Raw genomic sequence first — 25,192 nt, forward strand, 5'->3', positions numbered from 1 at the left:
AATGAGTTAGATTCAAGCATATATAATTTTATAACCCTAAGTTACTACACGATCTAGCTTCCGACCCTAGATTGTTTTGAAAAACACATCCAAAGACAAAAATCACTCAGCATCACCCTTCTTTTTCAGTGATTACTGACGTAGAGACTTGAGCAGAAAGACAGAACGTGCTATCAAGGAAAGTTTTTCTACTCCTAAGTACTATGTTCACAGAATGGAATGGGCTACTCACCAGTTATAATCAAACCATGATGCATAGCTGGGAATAATAATGTGATTGGTCTGTTCTGTTACATTATCTTCACCAGGGTCAACTGACCGACTCTGATCACCTTTGCTAGGATCTTCATCTTCCTACAGAAAAGAAGCCAAAGTTCAGAGAAAGAGAACCACAGAGAGATACATAACAGCTCTGACATTTATCTGATTTCTGGAGGTTTTGCGAATGCATCCCAAGTGTCCCAGAAATGTCCTTTACAGATTTTTCTCCCCAATCCAGAACCTGATCAACGATTCCACATTGCATATGCTATACCTGTCTCTTCAGTTTCCTTTAATCCTTGCCTTCTTTTGGGAGGGAGGTATTTTATGACATTATAATTTTTGAAGAATTTAGACCAGCTGTCTTCTAGAATATCCAATAACCTATTTATCTGATTAATACTTCGTAATTAACTTTAGGTTACATATTTTTATCAAGAACAGATTATAGGAAATAAGTTTATTAACATTCAGTTGTTTTTCAGTTCTGTGCAATTACATCTAGCAATGTTTAATCTGTAGTGTTTTTAATCTTATGAAATTCTTATCTATTAAGAAATCAAGCAAATATTATATCATTGATTATAACTGTTCCATAGTTTAATTTTTACCTTTCACTTAATTCGAACTCAATTTCCTCTGCTGTTATCTGAGGTACGGATATAGTTCTTCTGCTTAGAAACTTAAGACAGTGGTTTCCTTTCCTTAAGATCAATGAATAATATTTTAAGGATGAAGGCACCAAGCACCTCTGCTTGTTACTAAAATGATGTTGAAACAAATGTGGTAATACTGCTAACAAAAGTAACAAATTTTATTTCCCAAATCAGAGAAGCTACCACAAACTATGTTCAAGGTTAATGCATTTTTTTATTTGGTTTTGTCAATGCATTTCTAAGGTATGGTGTTTCCACAAATTCAATGAGGATGGAAGATTTCCTTTATTTGTCAAGCATTGCAATTACGGAAGGCCAACAGTTTAAGTTTTAGTTATCACAATGTGGAAACAACCAGAAAAATGGCACTGTGGGACAGGGTGTACAGTCAAATACTTCCAACCCCTTGAAGTTAAATTATATAACAGACTTGTTCATAGCTTCAAAACTCCTCATGCCCTTGGTGTAAAAAAATCTTAGATGTAAATTCTATTGACTTTTTATTTTGGACTCTTACTACCATGCAATACTATTTACTCTAATGGTGATGTCATTTTACAAATGTAATGTTCTGTCACGTCTATAAAGAACTCTTTGACTGAAGAAGCATGACTTTTAAAGAAAGAAAATCATAAGAACAATTCAGTTAAGACCTATACATCTGAGGGTTCACTGAAATATTTTTGTTGGAAATCCTATCATAAACATACTCATTTCTTTAATGCATAAAAAAACAATGAAAAATGTCAATTTAGAGCATATCTTTAACTCAATGGGGAAAAAAAACTGACCATTCTCACCAAATAAGGAAGTTATTTTAAGAGAACATTAGGGATTAATTATACTTAGAAACTATCAAAAACGACAGCCTGAAAGATAAAATGGGACATTTATTAAAAATAGAAGTAAAATCCTGCCTTAAATCCAACACGTGCCAACAGCATAATTACTGGGGTCTCTACAGCAGAGCTGTGAAACAGGAAGTGGTTGACTGTAAGACTCAAGAGAGGGGAAAAGTACAATGTGAAAGTGACATGGGTTGTCATTTAAGGCTGTACAATACAAACGGGGGTGGGAACATTGAGGCAAGGCTGGGTGCCAGCTCTCGTGCACTGATGGCACACACCTGGACCACCATGGTCAGTTCTGATTACTAATTTGCAGTTAAGGGAGAAATGAAGCCAGAAATAATGGCATATGATGGACACTACCCAGAAGATGGAGGATGTCCTCATGATAAAATTTGGTGAGCCAAGGAGGACAACTATTGTGGGGGAGTGTTAAAAAGGAAATTAAAAAATAGGGGCCTCAAAACAGAAGATGTCTAAGGACACTTCTGATTCAGTGTTGCCACTACCTAAAATATAGGACACGTAGTGTGACTGCTGCACCAGACCTAGCTAAATTGTTACCTTTCCTCCTGTCGTGACTGTTTCTTCATCTTGTTCATCTGCAATGATAAAACGCAAGGTTTATTAAATGTTGTTTGGATGACCTAGAAATTCTAAGACAAAGGAAAAAAAATGAGACAGATTAAAGCAAAATCACCCTAATAATTCAGTAAGTTAGAATTTTACACAGAAACACCAAGGTGAGTAGAAAGGCAAAGCACAGATAATTAGAAATTTCCAACAACAGGGAATTTAATTAATTACTAAAAAACACAAATTAATTACTGCTTAGGCTAATATCTTAGTCATGATCTTACTTAACAAGAGGTATGAGACTTGATTAGGACTCTTGCCTCCTGAGGTTTGGTCAAACAAAGCAATGACATTTTGGATCCCCACAGGAGTGAGTGAAGAGTAAAGAAAGAAGCAATAACCTGGTAAAAGTGTTAATGCCTTCTGAGGATGGGGGTCTCCCAGACCTAAAAGCTAGCCTTGCAAAACAACAGCACTATGAAGCTCAACGCGGGGAAGTCACTGATTCAAAACATATTTCTGAAAACCTGCTATTGAAAAAGCAATAAATAAGTGGGTTAGACCAGGGGTCAGAAATTTACTGCCTGTTTTTGCTGTGCAGAAAGGAGTTAACCAAGCAGGCCTGAGACTTCAACCCTTACTATACATAAAAATTAACTCAAAATATAAAAAACCGACATCTATAAAACTTCTAGAAGAAAAGAGGGTAGAAAACCTATGACCTTGAAACACAAGGTTTCTTAGTACACAAAAAGCACAAAGTACAGAAAATCAACAAACTGAACTTCATCAAGATTAACAACTTTTGCTCTTGGAGAAACGCTGTTAAGAAAACAAAAAGGCAAGCCAGAAACTAGGAGAAAACATCTGCAACATATATATGGTGAAGAACTTGTATCCAAAATGTATAAAAAACAACTGTGCAGAAAATTAATAAAATAGGCTCGAGATTATTCTTGGTAAGACATTCTTCTAAGACTGGCCCTTGGCTGGCACCTGGGAATTTGAGTCTCAGAGCGGACCTATCAACAGTTAACTAAGAATGGTTCACTGACCCTAGACTGTTGTGCAAACAATGTGACTTATCACGAACACCTGCTTTCCTCCTGGGAGTCTGGAATTTTGGTACGTGCTAAGCAGAGGGTGCTTCCAGTGAAAACCTTAGGCACAGAGTCTGTAATGGGAGTCCATGGGGAGAAACACCTCATACATGTTGCCACATTTTCCTTGCTGGAGGAACAGTGAAGGAGGGAGGGAACGTAAGGAAAACAGCATATGGATTGCCCCCGACTCTGCCTATGTCTTTTTCTCCTATGATCTGGCTGTGTATCCTTACTAAGTAACTGTAATAAACATTAGTGTGAGTACAACTGTATACAGAGACCTGTGAGTCCTTCCAGAGAATCTCCAAACCTGGGGATGTCTGGGGACCTCCGATGCACCCTCAAGCTAAGAATGGCTTTTACAACTTTTAAGCGGCTAAAAGCAACCTTAAAATAAGAATATTTCATGACATGTGTAGATTAAGTGAAATTCAAATTAAAATACAAGTAATGTTTTACTAGAATAAAGCCATGTTTGTCTACATGTTGCCTATGGCTACTTTTGTGCTGTAACACAAAGCTGGTAAGTTACGACAGAGACCAAACGGCCCACAGAGCCTAAAATATTTCCTAGCTGACCCTTTACAGAAAAGGAACGCCAGCCTCTACTTCAGAGGATATAAAAAGATGAGTCGTATTTTAACAGGCAGTAAAGGACTAGCATTCAATTAGTCAACTAAATTTCACCAAGTGCCTACTATGCGCTAGCCACTTTCCAGGTGCTAAGACTACAATGAACAGGAAATTGTCCCTGCCCTTAGGGAGTTTACATCCCCATTACAAGTGGCACAAGGACAGAACAGAAAATGAATGGATAAAAAGACACCAGATCTTGAAAAATGCTGTACAGAGAATGGAAACAAAGTAATACATTAAAGGGGGACTGGGTGAGTGGCCTCTAAAGAGCAAGTGACCAGGAAGTCTCTCTGAAAATGTAACAGTTAAGATAAAACTTGAGAGATGAGAAAGATGAGGCAAGCATTGCAAGGAAAGGGGGAAGCCCACAGGTGCAGATGGGCTTGGCATCTTCAAAGAACAGTGAGCACGCATAAAAAAAAAAAAAAAAAAAAAATTTTTTTTTTTTTTTTAAGGCAGAGAGAAATGAGCGCACCACAACAGCAAACTGCAACCATACAGCACATGGGTGCTGAAATTAGACCTAGATCTGAATCAGGGCTCTGTCACGTAACACCTGTATGCTTGGAAACGTTATAGAACCTCTCGAGATCTGTTTCCTCATCAGTAATAAAAAAAAAAAAAAAAAAAGTAGTAACAGGAACGTTTTAATGGTGGAGAGCGAACACATGTAGACTGATGCGTGGCAGGTACTTGAGCAACGCAGATGATTGCTTTTTAAGTTAAAGACAAATACCTGCTAACAAGAATAGGGGAGTCAGGGTTTGGTAAAGCTTAGCACTAACTATGAACACAAGTCATACAGTTCTGCACAGGGACTATTTTTTCCTAGAAAATAACTAACAGGAGGAAACCCAGGTAAGGTTGCCAAAAACAAACTTGTTGTTTCCATCCTGGTAAGCCATAAGGTAACCGCCTACCACTGGATGGTCATAGTACAACTTAATCATGTCTCTCTGGCTAGAATATACAATTAAATTGACAGACTTTTGTCCCTGAGCCAATCTTGGTATATATCCTTTTTACTGATCCCTAAATGGTAATACTCAGAACATGTTCTCATCCTCCAGCCAGCCCCTGGATCTTGACCTTTCAAAGATCTCAAGGATGAAGGAAAGAAAAATAGGCAGATTTAGCTACATGGCAGATAGGGCAAAATACGGAAGAGTTAAAACAACAACTCTGAGAACAACAATTCCCCATTGAGGGATCATTGTTGCCTTGTGTTGGTTCAGGTTATTGTTGCTAAATGCCATCAAGTTGGTTCCAACTCATAGAGACCCTGTGTATAAACAGAACGAAACACTGCCTTATCCTGCACCATCCCCACAATCGCTGTTAAGCTTAAGCCCATTGTTGCAGCCACTGTGTCAATTCATCACATTAAGGGTCTTCCTCTTTTTTTTTTTACTTTACCAAGCATGATGTCCTTCTCCAGGGACTGATCCTGCCTGATGATATGTCCAAAGTACATGAGATGTAGTCTCGCCGTCCTTGCTTCCAAGGAGCATTCCGGCTGTACTTCTCCCAAGAGAGATTTGTTCGTTCATTTGGCAGTCTGTGGTATATTCGATATTCTTCTCCAACACCACAATCCAAAGGCGTCAATTCTTCTCTGGTCTTCCTTATTCATCGTACAGCTTTCACACGCATAGGAGGCGAGTGAAAACACCGTGGCTTGGATCAGGCACACCTTAGTCTTCAAGGTGATATCTTTGCTTTTCAACACTCTTAAGAGGTCTTTTGCAGCAGTTCAGGTTATAGTTAATACAAAAAGTCAGATTCCTAAATGACACTTTGGATGGCTGTTGGTCCCAGGATGAAAGGCCAGGGCAATGGTTTCAATCAAATTCCACAGACCCTAAATTTCCAGCTGTGATCTAGTAACATCTTTAGCTAGAAAATCCCTGATTTGGACTTCAAGCTATTAACAAACAAAAAGGGAAATACATAACCAGCACTACAAATTTTTTGGACCCATATCCTTTCCTAAACTCGACTTCAATTTGACTCCTTTGATAAAGTCTACTATGAACATACTTTGATAAAGTCTACTATGAACATACTCTAAAATGATTACCTCACTTTTAAAAGAACAATTGCCCACTCCCTTAATGTTACAAATCAATTCCTTTTCAAGATACATACACACTAAAAAGTAGAAATGGCCGTTCTCTTTAACAAATTGTTACCTAGCTTTTGCTTTCTTAGCCTTTGATTCAGTGGCTAACTACCAGCTAGATTAGACAACATAAATTTATTAATATAAATTGTTAAGCTACTCGAGATCTATATTCAATTAATAAGGTTAAAAAACAGACAAAAATAATGTTTTAGAAGCACCTCTTCCATTAACTTTAGTAGCACTTATACCCCTTTTATATGAACTGAGTGTCAACAAGACAATTTTCTGCTTCTACCTTGGACATGATAAAAAAAAAATAGACGTTCGATGACAGGTCATAAGGCAAACGAGTACAATACGTAGTTTTAGTGAATTGAGGTAGAAAAACTCTCCCAAACACCCACTCATACCTGCCATAAAGAATCACTGCGATTTATTAAAAATAAAGAACTCACTTAAATAGGAGATAGAGAAAGCAAGGTCTTATTTTCTGTATAAGGAGATCATGAAAATCTCCTCCAGGTCTAAAACTCTCAGAAGTAAAGAATTTGGTGAATTCTGAAGACACCAGGTTGTCTTTGATTTTGACAACCGGAAAAAAGTAACCCAGATTATTGCCCTATCTGTAACTCTCAGGAACAAAGATGTTTAAAACGAATTCACTTTTCTTAACTGGAATGAGTGACTATATTCCTTTTTGTACTTTCCTAGGTTCACCCAAGAATTATACCTTGCTTGAGTAAACTTAAGGATCCCTGGTGGCACAACGGCTAAGCGTTCGGCTGCTAACCAAAAGCTCGGCGGTTTGAATCCACCAGCCACTCTGGAGAAATATGTGGTAATCTGCTTCTAAGAGCACATCCTCGTTTTTCCATTCTCACCCCTCCCCTCCCTTGTAACCATCAAAAATTGTTTCTTTTTGCATGTAAACTTCTGCACAGTGAATAAAATACAGGTAAACATTTTTCTGGTATTCTCTGCTTTCAGCCAAGATATGTAACATCACGAATGATATCCCTTGTTCCAGGTCCTCTTCGGAATCTGACTTGAATTTCTGGCAGTTCCCCGTCGATGTATTGCTCCAAAAGGTTTTTTAATTATTTCAAGCAAAATTTTACTTCTGTGTGGTATTAACGATAATGTTCAATAATTTCTGTATTCTGTCAGATCACCTTTGGAAGGGGCACATATATGGCTCTCTTTCAGTCAGCTGCCAAATTTCATGGTGTAGATGTGCCAGTACTTCCCGCAATGCATCTGTTTCTTGAAACATCTCAACAGTTGGTATTCGGTCAATTCCTGGAGCCTTGTTTTTCACCAATGCCTTCGGTGCCACTAGGACTTCTTCCTTCAGTGCCATTGTTTCTTGATCATATGCTACTTCCTAAAACGGCTGAAGTTTGACCAATTCTTTTTGGTACAGTGACTGTGTATTCCTTCTATCTTCATTTGATACTGCCTGAATCATTCCACATTTTGCCCATAGAATCCTTCACTATTGCAACTCCAGGCTTGAGTTTTGTTTTTCAGTTCTATCAGCTTAAGAAATGCCAAGCCCATTCTTCCCTTTTGGTTTTCCACCTTTGCACATTTCATTATAATACCTTACTTTGTCTTCTCGAACTGCCCTTTGAAATCTGCTCAGGTTTTTATGTCATCAGAATTCTGTTCTAAATACCACAGCAACTAAAAGCAGTATTTCTGAGTATAGAAAGAAATATCAAGGAGGTTGGAACAGTTGAGAGGGAAAACAACACAGAACGATATACAGATATTTTTGTTTTTACCTAGGTCTGCAACAGTTCCTCCTTTCACAGGTGTATTTTCACTATCTTTCTTTGGGTTTACTAGAAGGAAAAAAAAACAAAGAATCAAGGGACACAATTAAAAAACACACTCATCTCATTGCAACTCCGGTCATTCACTATCCACCTTCACACAAAAACCACAAGCTGTTTCAAAACATCAGCAATTGACAGCTAACGTTTTGTAATGTATTACACAAGCAGCAATACATAGCTCATTAAAAAAACATAGAAATACTCAGAGCAAAATGTGAGAATTTCTTAACCTCTTCCCAAAAGCATTTTTTTAATAGTTTATACATTCCATTTCTGTGTCATTAATTCAAATATAAAAACTAAAGGAGAACCATTACCCTTCATGTATCTACTTAGACTTCAAAACATAAACTGAGGGTTTTAAAACCTCATGTTACCCGTGCTGTGCTTACTCTTTTCTCATGTAACCATGTGCTTCTGTGATCTTTCCATCTAAGGACTTTTAGTTATATTACAACTCCTTTCATTTATAAGAGGTCCACAGGGACCATAAGTTAACTAGTCCTATTTTGATGGAAAATTAAGTTGATTTTCAACTTTTCACTATTTTGTCATCAATATTCTTTTACATTCATCTTTGTGCAGACTTGTAACTTTTTTTAAGATGCATTCTGAAAATTAAAGTTGCTACTGAATATCTACATTTTGATATTTAATAGATACAGCCCAACTATGTTAAGCAGCTTCATCAATTTACGTTTCCAATAATAGAAATTGAGAGTACTGATTTTGTAAGTTTTGAAAATCTGATGGATGAAAACAGTATTTTAATAATTTCCACCTCCTGGGTTAAGTGAGGCTTAGCATCTTTTCACATTTATAGGCTCTGTACATTCAATGAACTGCCAATACATAACACTCTGCCCTGTAGTCTATGGGGTTTAATAATTTTTTTATACATATACAGGATTCTAATCCTGTGTTGGCAAAAATTTTCTCCCAGCCTAACATTTCTTTAAAGTGTGGTAATACTCGAAAGTTTACCTTTATGGTTTTGTTTTTTATATTTAGCACTTTAATCCACCTGAAGTTTAAAATTCTTATATTTGATAGACAGAGCTAAATTGTACCAGAAGTATTTATGGAGCAGTTCAATCCTTCCCCACTAATATGCAATGTGAAATTCACCTTTAAAAAAATTCATAAATAAACATGGGTTAATTTTTTTTTGTTGTTATCGTTATTGAGAATACACACAGCAAAACATAACCAATTCAACCATTTCTACATGTACAAAAAATGTGGAATACTTCAGGAATTTGTGTGTCATTCTTGCTCATCTTCTCTGTATCATATTTTAATATATGTGCTGCGAAAGCGAGCATCACGGGTCTACTTTTGAACTGGTTTTTCTATTCCATTATTGACTCAGTCATTATTGTGCCAAAACTATAATATTTTTATTATAATTTCACAATTTATGTACTTACTAGAACTACTTATTAGCACTACCACAATAGATCATTCTTTAAAAAAAATTTTGATTATTTTTATGAATTTTATCTTCCATATCAACTTAAAACGCATGCTTGTCAAATTTCAGTAATTCTATTAGAATATTTAATTAAATTATACTGACTTACTCAGCAAGTACTGACACTCTTTAATACTGTTTTGTCATTCTTGAAGAATTTATTTAGGTTTCTTTTTTGTTACTCAGAATATTTTATATTATTCTTTGTCATTACACTTCCTAATGCACTGCAAAGAATTTTATGGTTTTACCCCCCACTATGAATCTGACTTATTTCCCATTATATTTCCTCATTGACTTAAGTGATGGCCATAGATTTTTTTAAGGTTTTCATATTTTCTATGGGGCACAATGACATGGTCTGTAAAGAGTTACATTTTTTATTCTTACTACTAAGTATTTCTACCTGATTTCAATTTCACATCATAATGCATTTCTAGAATAATTCTAGTAAGTATGAGAGGATATAAAATAGAAAAAATTTCACAATTGTGCCAAATGTAGAAATTCTTGTCTTCTTGCTTACTTCACTGTTTTCACAATCTAGGATTCTGTCCTTTTCAACGTTAAGAAAGGTTTCTTTTATTCTTGTTTATTAGAAATCAATATTATATGTTTTTGAAAAATAATTACTGGAATCAACTGACAGGACCTTAAATTATTTTGGTATTAATCAATTATTTAACAACCACGTAAATGGATTTCCTGAAGCTGAACTATCTTTAAGTTTGTTAAAGTTATGATGCCTTTATTCATCACACAATAAATTTAGTTTGGTAAAATCTGTAGTTCTTCTATAGGTAAAGCACACTTTTATTGTATAATGGCTTTGGTATCAGGGTAACAGTAACCTCAACATGAAATTGGAAAATTTCCATCTTTTTGTTTGCTCTAGACTTCATATATATATTCATGGAAGTCATAAATACTAGTTTTATAAATTTATGTATATACACACACACATATAGATTCAGATTTTCTATCTCCTTGGAACAAGTGTTCATATTTATCAAAAATTCACTCATTCTAATTCAATTTTTCAAAACTACTGGCACCGTATTTCCTCATTCAAGAAGCAGACTGTTTTATTCAGACTTTATTGTAGGAACAAAACATTCCCGTATTAGACAATTCTTTAAGAGAAAATAAAGGAAACACACCCATTACATTTATTAGGCCGGTATTCCTTGGATAGCAAAACCTGACAAGTAGCGTACAAAAAGGAGTTAAATGGCAAATTCACTTATGAATATAGATTTAAGGTTGCTAAATAAAATATTAACTTATTAATACTTAGAGCATATCAAAAAGAATATAATGCCTACTAATGTTAATGACCAAATTTATGATTTAAAGAGAAAAATGAAAAAATTTCAGATGCAATAAAAGCATTTAATAAATAATAACGCCTTATCTGCAATTTGATGCAAACAAAACACCCTAAGTATGGATAAAGCTACCTTAACTCAATAAAGACTATCTACGAAATATTAACATTCTCGATGAAAAAACTTTAATTAAATGTACAGTAGAGAAACTTTTCACCAAGGATACCTGCTATCTAAATTGCAACTGAACACAGAAATGGGAAGTCCTGTCCAATGTAAGATGTCAACAAAAAGGCAGCTGTTCACTCCTGAGGTTCACCCTTCAGCCAAAGATCAGGCAGGCCCAGAAAATGAGACTAAATGGGCACACCAGCCCAGGGGCAAGGACAAAAAGGCAGGAGGATAAAGGGAAGTTGGTAACAGGGAACCTAAGGTCAAGAAGGGGGGAGTGTTGATATGTCTTGGGGTTGGCAACCAATGTCACAAAACAGTATGTGTATTGTTTAATGAGAAACTAGCTTGCTCTTAAACTTTCATCTAATGTACAATAAAAAATAAATTAATTTTTCAAAACAGGAAGTCAATTCGTCCCTCAAATTCATATTTAGAAACACTATTCCAATAAAAATTGCAGTATGCTTTTTTGTGGAAAGAAAATCTGGTTCTAAATTTATATCAACAGGCTAAGGACTTAGATGAGCAAAAGTAATCTTGAACAAAGTGGGAGGACTTTCACTACTTAATTTCAATAATAACCTGAACCCCATTGCCGTCGAGTCGATTCCAACTCCGTACTCACTAAAAAAGCTATACAGTAATCAAAGCACTGTAGTATTGTCACAAGGATATACAAAGACCAGTAAAACAGAAAAGAGCCTAGAAATAGACCCACACAATGATTTTAAGCAAAGCCGTCAAGATAATTAGATGGAGTATAAAATCTTTTCAGGAAATGGTATGCAAAAAAACTAAATATTAATGTGAACAAAATAAACAAACTTGCATCCCTGCATCTAAAAACACACTAAAAAAAATTCAAGTGGGAACGGAAAGCAAATGCATAAACCTTCTAGAAGAAAACAGAAGAACATCTTTACAAACCTAGTTTAGGCAAAAATTTGATAGGACACAAGAATCACTAATGATAAAAGACTGATGATTGCATTTAATCAAAATTAAGAATTTCCACCCCCAAAATGGAATGTGTTAAGAAAATGAAAGGGCAATACCTGGACTGGAAGAAAATATTCACAACAATATGTATACCTCACAAAATGCTCCTAATTATGTAAGACTTCCTAACTTAAAAAAAAAAAAAAAAAACAAGCAAAAGAATGCAACATACATTTCACAATAGACATATGAATAGCCAATAAGCACATGAAAAATGTGTTTAATCATTAAGAGAATACAAATTATAACCAAACAAAGGTTTTCACTCATGCTCACTAAAATGGTCAAAATTAAAGAGACTGACAGTATGAAATTTTGGAAAGAATATGGAGCAACTGGGGGCTCTCATACTACACTGGTGAGCATATAAAATGGTAACATCCTCTCTGGGTCAGTGTGAATTATAACTTAAAAATAACAAACAATTTATCTAGGCGTAAGTTTCTCTAGGCATCTATAAATTTCTCTAAGCACCAATATAACCAAAAATACCAAACAGCTAATTATGTAGAAAAATATGGTGTTTATGAAGGGAAAACTTAATAAGGATGCAGTTACCCCAAAAATTAATCTATGAATTCAGTGCAATCTTGATCAAATCCCAGCGAGACAGTTTCTGTAATTTGTTAAACTGATTTTAAAATTTATATGGAGAAATATGAAATCAAACTGGTACTTTACAACATATAAAGAAACAAAAGCTAAATGGAATAAAAGATCCAGGTATAAGGATAAAGTTAATAGAGAAAAATTTGAGTATCTATGACACTGTACAAGATCAAGGGCACAAACAGTAGAGGAAAAATGATAAATTTTATTGTATCAAAACTGTTATTGTTGAGAGAGGAAAACCAAAGACACAAAGAAAAGATTAGTTCAAAGGACTAATGAACCACAAGTAGTACAGTCTCCACCAGACATGGCGCCTGGCTACCACCACCGGCTGCACTGACAGGGATCACACAGAGGGTGCCAGACAAAGAAATATGTAGACTGGAGAAATCCTCAGAGTATGACCCCCAGATACCCCTGTAGCTCAGTAATGAAGTCACTCCTGAGGTTCACCTTCAGCCAAAGATTAGACAGGCCCATAAGACAAAACAAGACTAAATGGGCACAGCAGCCCAGGGGCAAAGACAAGAGGGCAGGGGGAGACAGTAAAGCTGGTAATGGGGAACCAAAGGCTGAGAAAGGGAGAGTGCTGACAGGTTGTGGGGGTGGCAATCAAGGTCACAAAACAGTATCTGTATTACCTGTTTAATGAGAAACTAGTTTGCTCTCTAAACCTTCATCTAAAGCACAATTTAAAAAAAAACCAGAATAAATCCCCAAATTTGAGCTGTTGATTCGTAATCACCATCATTTTTACATGGACAACTCCCTGTAACATATTCCAGGATAGGCAGAAGCAGGGGTTTATTTATTTAATAATAGCTAATGATCCCTCTTTGCAGCAATAATGAGACCAGATGCTAATGACTAAATACTGGTTAAACACTATCATGGATTGGATTGTGTCCACCAAAAATATGTGTCAACTTGGCTAGGCCATGATTCCCAATATTTTGTAACTGTCCACCATTTTGCCATCTGATGTGATTTTCCTACGTGTTGTAAATTCTGCCTCTATGATGTTAATGAAGCAGAATTAAACAAAAAAAGAAAAGTCATCATTGTTAGTTGCTATAGAGTTGGCCCCCAACTCATGGCAACCCCACGCACAATGGGATCAGATCGTTGTGATCCACAGGGTTTTTGCTGGCTGCTTTTTCGGAAGTAGATCACCAGACATCTTTCCACAGTCTTCATCTGGAAGCTCTGCTGAAATCTGTTCAGCATCACAGCAACACGCAGGCCTCCCCTGGCAGATGGATGGTGGCAGCGCTGAGGTGTGCCGGCCAAAACTTGAACCCAGGTCTCCCCACGTGGAAGGAAACAATTTTACCACCGAACCACCACTGAGAAATTACAGATTGCTACTCAAGCAGGCAAAACACAGGCTGTGAGAAAACATCTGTAATATCTAAAATTAAAATGAGATTAATAAAATCTTACAAATAAACCAGAAAAAGTAAAAAAACTACACACATGATAGACAAATAGGCAAAGAATAAGAACTAGTAAATCAAAGAATGGGGAAAATGGAAAAAAAGGCTTAATTTCCTTTTATTTTTTTTTAATGTAAATCTAGGTACTCTCATTTTAATAGGAATAATACCAAGTGCTAAGGGGGATGTGGAGAAATAAGGTACAGAGGTGTAAACAGATGTAGTAATTTTGGAGAGCTATATTGCTGTATCTAGCAAAATTCAGTGTGTGTGTCTAAGTTTTTTCACCTATGCATACCTTTGTCTAATTTTGCAATTACACTTGTGTGTGTGTATGTGTGTATTCTCAATGCCCAGTTATCCCAGGCCTGTGTATAAGGCACAGAAAAACTCTTCTATAGGCTTTTGGTGTCATATCTAAGAATTCATTACCACAATGAAAGTTATAAAGCTTTCCTCTATGTTTTCTTCTACGAGGTCTTATTTTAGCTCTTAGATTTGGGTCTTTGATACACTTTAATTTTTGTGTATGGTGTAAGGTTAAGGGTCCAACTTCTTTGTTTTGTAAGTGGACATCCAGATTTCTCAGTACCATTTGTTGAAGAGACTGTTCTTTCCTCAACAAATGGACTTGGTACCTTTGTTAAAAATCAAGTATCTAAAGAAGAGTTTATTTCTGAACTCTCTATATTCCATTGGTATATATATATCTATCCTTATGGCAGTACAACACTGTTCTGATTACTGTGGCTGTGTGGTTAAGTTTTAAAACTGGCAAGTATGAATCCTCCAACCTTTTCAGTTTTAATATTGTTTTGGCTATGCAGGGACCTTTAAAATTCCATATGGATTTTAGCTATATGCTTAGTCTACACAGTAATCTAAATCTTAGACTATGTTTTGAAAAAACTGTAATTCCAACTTCACCAGATGAAGTTCTAATTTCTCCTATAATTTATTCTAATAGACTTAAAAAAAACTATTAGAAACTCTGACTTAGTTTCTACGCCACAGTTTTTTTTTTTTTTTTTTTTTAATTTTTGGTGAAAATATGTACAGAAGGACATAGATCCATTCAACAGTGTCTACACACATATTTCAGTGACACTGGTTACATTCTTCACCTTGTGTCACCATTTGCACTATCTCTACCCACACCATTTCTTAGCTTTACTATCTCCTAAACTTAGCTTTACTATCTCCTAAACTTCTCATCTATGCTTTAGAGTTACTGCTGTCAATCTGATCTCATAAATCATTCATTAAAGGAGCACAATGCTAAAGGTGAACATTTTTTACTAATTTAGCTAAGCTCTTGTCTCGTTTAAAGACGACTTCAGTTCAAGGTTTAAATATTTTCTCAAGCAAAAGGGTCAGGAGTTCCACAAGTCTCAATGGGTCCAGTGAGTCTTAATTCCCTAAGAATTTGTAATTCTATTCCACCTTTTTTTTTCCCCCCTTTTTGATCAGAGTTCATCTATTGAGTCCTTGATCAAAACATTCAGTAACGGTAGTCGGGCACCAGTTCGTGTAGGCAGCTAGACCTGCAATCCAATTCCTTCTCTGATCCCTGGCTCTTCTTCCTCTGCTGCTTCAGGTGAATAGAGACCAACTGCTTTATACTGGATGGCAGCTCACAAGCTACTAAGACCCCTGGCTCTACTCACCCAACTAGGGGGTAGAACAGTAGACTACAGGTTTCAAAAGCGACATTTTGCATCGTAACGACGGATGACTGGTATGAGCAGTGGAGTTTACCATGTGATACAGGCAGTCTCTTATGTCTGAGTTACTCCAAAACAGGGGAGAGAGGATGAACGAGATGCTTGTTATATTCCTTTTCCCGTTAAAGTATGTTAGAGCTTATTTTTAAAAATTTAATCACTGGCTCACTGAGGGCAGAAACATTTAAGAACCAAAGAATTTTATGAATATATAAAGTATATTTTGGGCTTCACTGGGTTTTTTTTTTTTGAGCTTCACTACCATGAATAGAAGTTACTCCAGAAGTTTCATCACCAATCATTTAGGTTTATCACACTTAACCTACAAAATTCATTACTAGAGGTCTTCAAATTTACATTCACATAAAGCAATGACAGAGGTTTAATAGGTAGAATTGTACACAGATACATATTCTCCTTTATCGCAAGTATATTGATTTTGCTGGGATTTAAAAAACAAAAAATTTAGCAAACTTTTTGGTCACACTGAGTTTTCTCAATAAACAAATAACACAGTGCATCAAAAGACTGGGAATGGGGAATTTTTTAAAAGTCAGCCTTAAAAGGCAGAGATCTAGTCATATTTGAAAGCTGAGAATAGTGGGCCCAGAACATAAAACTGAACCATCCCATGGCATTGCTGAGAATGATGAAATCATGTCTAACAACATAAGACATGCGTACGTGGGAGAATACAAACCATTTTTGGGAAGTACCACCTCCTCTATGTTGGGTACAGGTGTTGGGTCTTCCATGTCCTTGGTAAGATCTTCTTGCTCTTCTTCCTCTTTCTGACTTCTGCGCTTCCCATAAAGACTGGCTTGGCTAAAACATATAAGACATATAAAATATAAACAAGACTGATTAGAGCAAACCCCCTCCTTTCTTACTGTTGTAAAAATATATATAACACAAGTGCCAATTTAATGTTTTTCACTTGTATAATTTAGTGACATCAATTACATTAACCGTATTGTGTAACCATGACCAGTATCTCTTGCAATTTTCCAGCACCATGAACTGAATGCTTCCTAAGCGATGACCTACACACACCCCCACTCCCAGTAACCACTGATAAACTTTGGTCTCCATATAGCTGCCTATTCCAGTCCCTGGGTGGCACAGCAGACTGTGATTGGCTTCTAATCTAAAGGTTAGAGGTTCAAGCCCACACAGCAGTACTACAAAACTGCTTCCATACAGATTACAGTCAAGAAAACCCTATGGAGCTGTTCTATGTTCTGTAACACAGGGAGTCACCATGAGTCTGAGTCTACTCAACTGCAATGGGTTGGCTAAATGACAGCTACTTTCGGCAAACAATTTCTAAAGCTATTCCTTCATTATTGTAAGAACTCTATATTCGTAATCATTTTAAAAGATAAACAGAAATAAAACAAATGTGACACACTCTCCAAATTATATCTAACAAGTCAAAAAGAAAAATAAAAGATATTGGACATAAGAAATGGACACAGAAATCCAACTATTGGAACTGGAGACTGTATCCTAAAGGTGGCTTAAATTAGTGTAATTACACTAATAAATTAGTGTTATAACCATGCTAAGGAAAGATGGCATATTCGCTTTTCTCTCAACTCTGAAACCAAGATCAAAAAAAAATCATCACATAAGAAATTTCCTCAAAGATATGCAGGAACCATATTTTCCCAGCTCTCTGTATCATCCAAATATCGAGAACTGCAAGTGTATATAGTATCAATTAGTACGGTACTCTTCCTTTTTGTAAAAACTACCATTACTCTTTCACTAAAAATTCAACTGAACAGATAGTAACTTTTGAAACTATTACACACCACAAAGCATACTAGGCTTCAAAGGAGAATGAGAACAGTTCCTCACCTTGAGGAATTACAAGAGATATAAAAACAGAAAGCATCAAATACCTCACATAATGAATACCAACACTGAGAAATGAATAAAAGTACCAATAAAATACAGCTCCGAGAATAATAAACTCTGTTTTGGAGTAAGAGTCAAATCTGAAGGTAAATTTTGAACTCATCTTGAAAGCTGAGAAACGATTCGCTAAGGAATAACGTATTTTGATGCAAATTACACCTGCCTTCTACATCTGTTTCCCAATCACACCCTCCCCCCAGCGAGCTTATTTTCATAAGTGCACGAGGCTAATTTTTTTACAGCAACCTACAAAAATAAATTGGCATAGCAGCGCTTACAAAAACACCTAGTGGGGAGAGGGCACAGTTGACAAACATAGAAGGCACGCATTATTTGCATAAAAATACGGTAGGTAGTATTTCAGGAGGAAAAGTAAAAGCATAGAGGCATAAGTCAAAAAAAAAAAAAAAACAAACTTGTTTTGGGAAGGAATGGGTAAAAATCTATAGTGCATTTACAGGTAAGGGTGGGCACGGAGAGAGCTGACCCAATCTGAGTGCTGGGACCATCCTAAGCCCTCACACTGCAGAGAATGCTCAATGTTTTTTTCTAAAACAGAGATGACGTATTGGTAAGATTAAGATGAGGTAAATAGAGTAAAATATTTATTTAAAATAAAAACTACATGATGATTTTTAAAAGCCTATAAAGCTAAAGGGGGAGGAGAGATAAATACTTTCAAAAAGAAAAGATAAGATGCAGGGAAGATAAATAAAACAAACTTAAGGAAAACAGATTTCAGCATGATTTGGTTAAATACGGGATTCTAAGAGGAAAGTTAAAACGAGCTTTGCTCTCGTCATCACAAAGCAGAAGCGTCCCGTTACAGCGCACGCGCACGTCAGTGAGTTTTACACCACTGTGGGCCTCCCGGGTACCACACACCGGTTCAGCTGACGCCAGGGCCCTGGCGCCCCATCTCAGCTCCCAAATGGAACAGCAGCAAATCTTATTTCAAGCCCAGGAAAAGTTGTTATGGCTTTCCCTCACAAGGATCTCTGCTAGTTCTGAAATCTCTTAACAGCGATAGCAAGATTCACTATCAGAAATTCAAGGAATAATGTTACCCTCCATAATATGTAAAGAAAAATCCATTTTTGCTCCTTAATTTTTATATTTATGTCATAATGCATCTGGCTCCACAAAACACAATGTTTTCAATGACTACAACTGGCTCAGTAATACTATCTGTAAGACAAGAGGTTCTGAAACTTTTCTAAAGGCTTCCCGCACGACTAGAACGCTTCTGATAACTATACGCTTCAGAGAATAACATGATTTGAGGCATATTCTTGGGAGGAGTGAACTTCTTGCATCAAGCAGACACATTAGACTATGTGGGCAGCTCCTGTCTGGAGGGGAGATGAGAGGGCAGAGGGGGTCCGAAGCTGCCTCAATGGACACGAAAACAGAGTGGAGAGAAGGAGTGTGCTGTCTCACTAGAAGGAGAGCAACTAGGAGTACATAAATTTTTGTATGAGAGACTGACTTGATTTGTAAACTTTCACTTAAAGCACAATAAAAGTTAAAAAAAAAAAAAAGATACATCCGTTGGCTTCTACTATCAACTGTTCTGACCAGGGACACAATAGAAGGTCCCAGGTAGAATGGGAGAAAGATGTAGAACAAAATTCAAATTCCTAAAACAAGGCTAGACCCACTGGACCGATAGAGACTAGAGGAACCCCTGAGATTATTGCCCAATGGTACTTTCTGAACTCAGAACTGAAGCTATTTCTGGAGGTCACCTAAATAATTGATTGGTTTATGAAATAAGCAATATCACCTATAAGTAATGTGTTGCCTTAAATTAAATAATCAACTGTATGAGACCAAATATTCAGCATTAACCCAGAAGCAAAGACTGGAAGGGAAGGAGGGGAGGGGACACTAGATAAATGGAAACAAAACAAACAATGGAAATAATGAGAATGTTGATACATGGTGAAAACTGTAACCAATGTCACGGAACAATCTGTATTAAAATTGTTAAACGGGAGCCAGATTTGCTATGTAAAATTTCTCCTGAAGCACAGGAAAATATTAAAAAAGGATTACAGCCATGAACACCCTGTAACAGAATTCTGCTCTGTCAGGTAAGGTCTCTGTGAGTTGACACTGACTCAAAGGCACTCAACAACAACAACAAATACTCTTTTAGAACTCCTTAGGTAGCACAAACAGTTAAGTCCTTGACGACTACCTGAAACACTGGCCTTCAAACCCACCCAAAGAAGCCTCGGGAGACAGGCCTGGCCATCTGCTTCTGAAAGGTCACAGTCTTGAAAACCCTACGGAGCAATTCTACTCTGCACACGTGAGGTTGTCATGAGTTGGAATCAACTAATGATAATACACTCTTATTTTCCAATGTTTCTCAGGGAGCATTTTTCCGTGATAAGTAAAAATTAAACATTAAACTATTATAAATAGTTTTGTACTTCTTAAAAAAAAGACTGAGTTAGGTAACTCTGAAATTATTATGCATCTACTAACCACAGAATAATAAATTATTAAGTAGGTACCATTTATAAACATCTACTTCAAGCTAGGCACTTTACAAGGGCTTTAAAGTCTCATTATTTGACAGAAGCCATACTCTCCACCGTTTGCTAAATACAACACAGTATTACCCTTCTGCACTTTGTAGAACATCAACTAGTAGGTTCACCTGTTCCACGTGTCCTTTTGATCACAAACAAGGACAGGGGTAAAATTAGAGAGACAGACACTAACTATGGTGGATACAGTTTCTAGGTCTCTTACCAGCCACGCTTCTGGATATACATTTAGAGACAGAAAAAATACTGAATTCAGAGTGATTGTATTTTTTTTAATTAAAAACACAACATAAGATGCCTGACAAGCACAACAACCTATTACAAGGTAAGCTATCAAAGCAAAAGGTTTCTCAATGTGAGCCAAAGAAGTTCACTTACATTAAGTAAAACTTCCAGTGTAAGTGTAAAAATCTGGAAAGTCTTTGGAATTTGTTTTCTGCCTTTTGAATCACGTTACAGTTCTTACCCTTTTTTCCCACTCTTCTTCCTCGATTCTGCAGGTGTGGGAGGGGGTGGGGAAGGTGAATGTTTCCTTTTTCGAGCATTAGCCGCCGCTTTTCTATCTCTTCTCTCTGGACTTCGGACTGGCTAGGAGAAAGTAAACGGAAATAAATATCAACCAGCTTTGCCCACTCCTCAGTTTCTACAAACCTTGTCCAATCGTGAGTTTCCACAAATAAAGGGCACCATATCCACTAGCTCAGAGCAAATGAAAGGCAGCAGTGTAGACCACAATCATGACACTGACATTGAAGGTGATGCATGCCCAGTGGAAATACCAGCACTGATCCACAGGTATTCAACCCATGCCTTAACACAGACATGTGAAAACCTGCACAACAAAAACCCCATATACATTCTGTCTTTCCAGGATAGGAAAAGCATTTTCAGTAACTACTGGAAAAATGGGAAACATTCCATTAAAGAGATGAAATACAAAGATGGGCTGAATGATCTTATAAAAATGTACTGCTATAGAAACTACTCCTAACTCATCAATAAGAATAGAAGCGGTAATGAGACACAAAAGATATAAAAGACAACTATTTCTACCTGTAAATGTACATGCTTACATTAAAAAAAAAAAAAAAAACTCGAAGAACCCACATACAAAAAGAACAATTTGACCTTTTAAAAACTTTTAAAAAGATGCAGGATACAATATCAATACAAAAAACTTACCACGTACATAACAACTACCAATTTAACAAACCAACCATAACGAAGAAAAAAAATACCTTAAAAGCATTATGAGGTGCCTCCCCCCAAAAAACCCAGAGATTAGAACACCAAACAAACATTAAGTGCCTCTGGTACCCTCACTATCTCTTATAATTATCTGTTTGTTTTCAGTAACTGTGGTAACAAATTGGAAAACTGAGGCATCATGCAAGTCTGTAAGTACAGCTCAAAAAAATCTAAGCCACATGCTCCTATGAGTAGCATAGTAAGTTTGAAGTTAAATTTTAAAAGGGAGTATCAAATCAATTTTGACATAGCACTCCTAAAAATAAATTAGTAAATAAATAAATAAACAAATCATCTAAGTCTGGATAGGGATAAATATGAATAGCCATTTTAACAATGTGATATGAAAATAAGAATATTCCTAATGACATAAAAGGCTTGCTTTGAAATGCATGAAAGGAAATTAAATGTATATGCATATCTGCCAGGGAAGGTTAAAACAAAAATGTTTGAAGAGTCAAACTCCAAAACAAAATGAAGAACATTCATACAGTCACAAAGAAGTTTTAGTAGCAGAGTAACAGGGCTGAAAATAGGTACGAAAGAACTATATTCTCTAAGGTAAGGGTTAGAAAAAAAACTCTGTCTCAAAGACGTGTCAAAAAACTAAAACAAAAAACAACTGACAAAAATTTTAAGTGTTCCCAATAAATAGGACTTTAAAATCATCGATCTCTTTCTAAAGCTGCCACAAACTCAACACTAACACGTCTAAGCTCTCTCTTCAGACTCAGGTCCTTCCCCAGTGACACACCTACCTCACAAGTCACAGGTTATAAGGAATTATGGATAAATATCTAAGTAGTGTGACTTCTTAAAGGATTACAGAACACTAAGGATCAAAAAAAGACTGAACTGTAACTGAGATCTTTAAGCCCTGTACTTTGTACTAACTCCTGTCAGTACGTTAACAAAGTTATTAAAAAACATTAAAACAAACCAACAGCTAAATAAAATTAGGCTGTGATGATATTTAGTATACAAAACTAAAACTCAGATATAGAGAATAAAGTCAGCTGTACCACTGCCATACTACTTGGGCGATTTTAAATCTTAATGATCCTGTGAGATTTTTATGCCCGTTTTTGGGACTGGTTACAACCATTTAGTAACCTTTACATATACGCAATGGCCAATGCAATTTGGAATTTATCAATGAAGATTCAGTAACATTTAAGCCAAGACAAAATAAGAACTAGTGGAGAAAAACGATGCCAAAGCAAATACCTCTTCATTCTTTGTTGAAATTCGCTGCCGAAAACTCACGGGCTTCCTGTTCTCATCCACCTCATAATCCTCTTCATTCATCCATTCATTGAAAACATCAGTGTCCAGAATCCATTTCGCATGAACCTAAGAACACATCAAAGCAGGAACGTAAACATAAATAATAGTCATTCGGGGTTTTAATACGCCAAAGTATTACAAAGGGAAGAAGCTGGTTTATGATTTTCAAAGCTTCAACTGCAAAAAAACAGATTAAAAACATTAAGACCAGTGATGATATGTTAGTGGCAACTTAACCATTCCTAATTTTTATTCCCTGTTTTTTATGCGCAGAGAGAGTAAGGAAGTACCTACTGCATAGGAAGATACACCTCAGGAACGAGAATACCATGCCAAGAAATCAGACTCTACAAGAGCTTTTAAACTAAATACAGCTTCGGAATTCACAGTAAATAATGTTTTTTTTTTTAAATATCAAATTGTAGAATAACTAGAAACAATGGAACTGAACATTTAATACATCTAAAAAATGAGGCAACTTCATACACCTTGAAATAATAGGAAAAAAATACTTTTATATATCTAAGTATATTTAAAACGAACAGGACAAAAAAAGAGACTGAAGAATACTTCCAACAAAGGAAGTTACATTTACTTTAAAAGCTCCCTTATATTAGTAACAAAATAATGAAGACCCAATAGTCATTCAATTAACGAGAATGACAATAACAATGATAATGCAGCTAACATCTATTTAATACTGAGGATATGTCAGCCTATTTCCTGCCTTAACTCATTTAACATTCAACTATCATGTTAGAAATGTATTACTATCAGCTCCATACAGCACTTACCATAAATCTAAGAAATCAGATCAATGAATATACATCATTATTTTATGTAGCACTAACACAAAAACAAAGTTGCCAACCTTAACTGTAAGATGCAACTCAGCTATAAACAAAACTTGATTTCAGATATATTAAAATCTGAAAAAATATACGTTAGAATCAAAGAAATGTGGTGAGTTACTCAGCTAGAAAACGGTGGGTCTAAGATTTAAACAAGGCAGTCTTGGTTCCACAGTCAATCATGTAACTATTAAACGACACGGAGCAAAGCTTATGAAGGAATTTTACTAAAGAGTAAATGCAGTCAGTAAACAAATATAAAGAATACATTCAATATTAATACCAATAAAACAATAATACACAATACTAGGCCAATATGCAGTTAACACAATGTTATCCATTCTCGTGTGTCTACTCAACATTTACTGAGGAGTACACTATATGTCAAAAATTGTGCTATCAACGTACTATATGTATTATGTACATATGTGTGTACATACATATGCATATACAGTATGGAAGAATACTATATGCCAAAATTGAGCTATCTACATGTCAAAAACAGAACTATATGGGATCAAATTGACAACAGCAACGCGAAAGATTAGACAGGAACCTTAGGTGGCAGCAAGTTTATGTTAATGAGGGAGGAGCAACTCAGAAAAGGAGGGTGAGAATGGCTGCACAACTTGAAGAAAATAATCAATGTCACTAAACGGTACATGTAGAAACTGTCGAATTGGTATATGTTTTGCTGTATATATTCTCAACAACAAAAATGGAAAAAGAAACACATAATAGAGTCCAGAAACAAATTACTACACATATAGAAAATTTACTTGTGACAGACTAGCAGTGAGGAAAGAAGCTCAGTTTCAGTATTTTTCCTCCTTCAAAGGACAATTAGTTGCTCTACCACCACATGGAGGAAGAAAATTAAATCTCCTACATCATACAATATTTAAAAATTAAAAATCTATACTATAAAACTAAAAATAGGTGGTGTAGGAGATTATCCTGATGACCTCAGGATTAGAAAACAAAAAGACAAGCTACAAACTAGGAAAATGAATTTTTAGTACATATAACTGGCAACAGATTAATACGCAGAATATATAAAGAACTCCTACCAATAAAAGACAATGCAATGGAAAAATGAGCACAAGATGAGAATAGGCACTTCACAGAAGAGAAAATACCAAAGGTCAAAGAATTCGTGAAAAGATTGTACAGCTACTTAGTAATAAGAGAAATACAAATTAAAACCACAGGGAGATGCCACTTTACACCCACTAGACGTAGGCAAGTACTACAAAGTCAAGAAATTGCAAGCATTGGAAAAGATGAGGAGCAACCAGAAAACGTGTGTACTGCTGGCAAAATGAATTTTAACAATCAATTTTGAAAACACGGCATTGTTTAGAAAGGTGAATGTTTGCATTGTCTATGAGCATGTAAAATAAGAGGTATGTTCAAGAAAGTTCACAGCAGCATTGTTTACAATACCCTGAAGTGGAAATGACCACACGCCCATCAACATTACAATGGATATGCTGTGGTATATTTACATAGAAGATTATTTATACTAC

General features: G+C 35.9%; 1 protein-coding gene and 1 pseudogene across 2 annotated transcripts in view; both read right to left on the minus strand.

Moving 5' to 3' along the window:
• SMARCC1 (SWI/SNF related, matrix associated, actin dependent regulator of chromatin subfamily c member 1) overlaps positions 1–25,192 on the minus strand; it is a 172,249-nt gene that overhangs the window by 71,065 nt on the left and 75,992 nt on the right. For both annotated transcript variants that reach the window (XM_049863561.1, XM_049863560.1), the window contains exons 9-14: positions 22,753–22,878; positions 20,744–20,865; positions 16,494–16,618; positions 7,993–8,052; positions 2,330–2,367; positions 233–354 (exon numbers count right to left, since the gene is read on the minus strand). In XM_049863561.1, the coding sequence (XP_049719518.1) occupies positions 233–354; positions 2,330–2,367; positions 7,993–8,052; positions 16,494–16,618; positions 20,744–20,865; positions 22,753–22,878 (593 nt within the window). The remainder of the gene's footprint in view (positions 1–232; positions 355–2,329; positions 2,368–7,992; positions 8,053–16,493; positions 16,619–20,743; positions 20,866–22,752; positions 22,879–25,192) is intronic.
• Positions 9,282–9,371, minus strand: LOC126064460 (uncharacterized; annotated as a pseudogene).

Source organism: Elephas maximus, chromosome 20 (assembly GCF_024166365.1).
Source record: "Elephas maximus indicus isolate mEleMax1 chromosome 20, mEleMax1 primary haplotype, whole genome shotgun sequence".
Lineage (NCBI taxonomy): Eukaryota > Metazoa > Chordata > Mammalia > Proboscidea > Elephantidae > Elephas > Elephas maximus.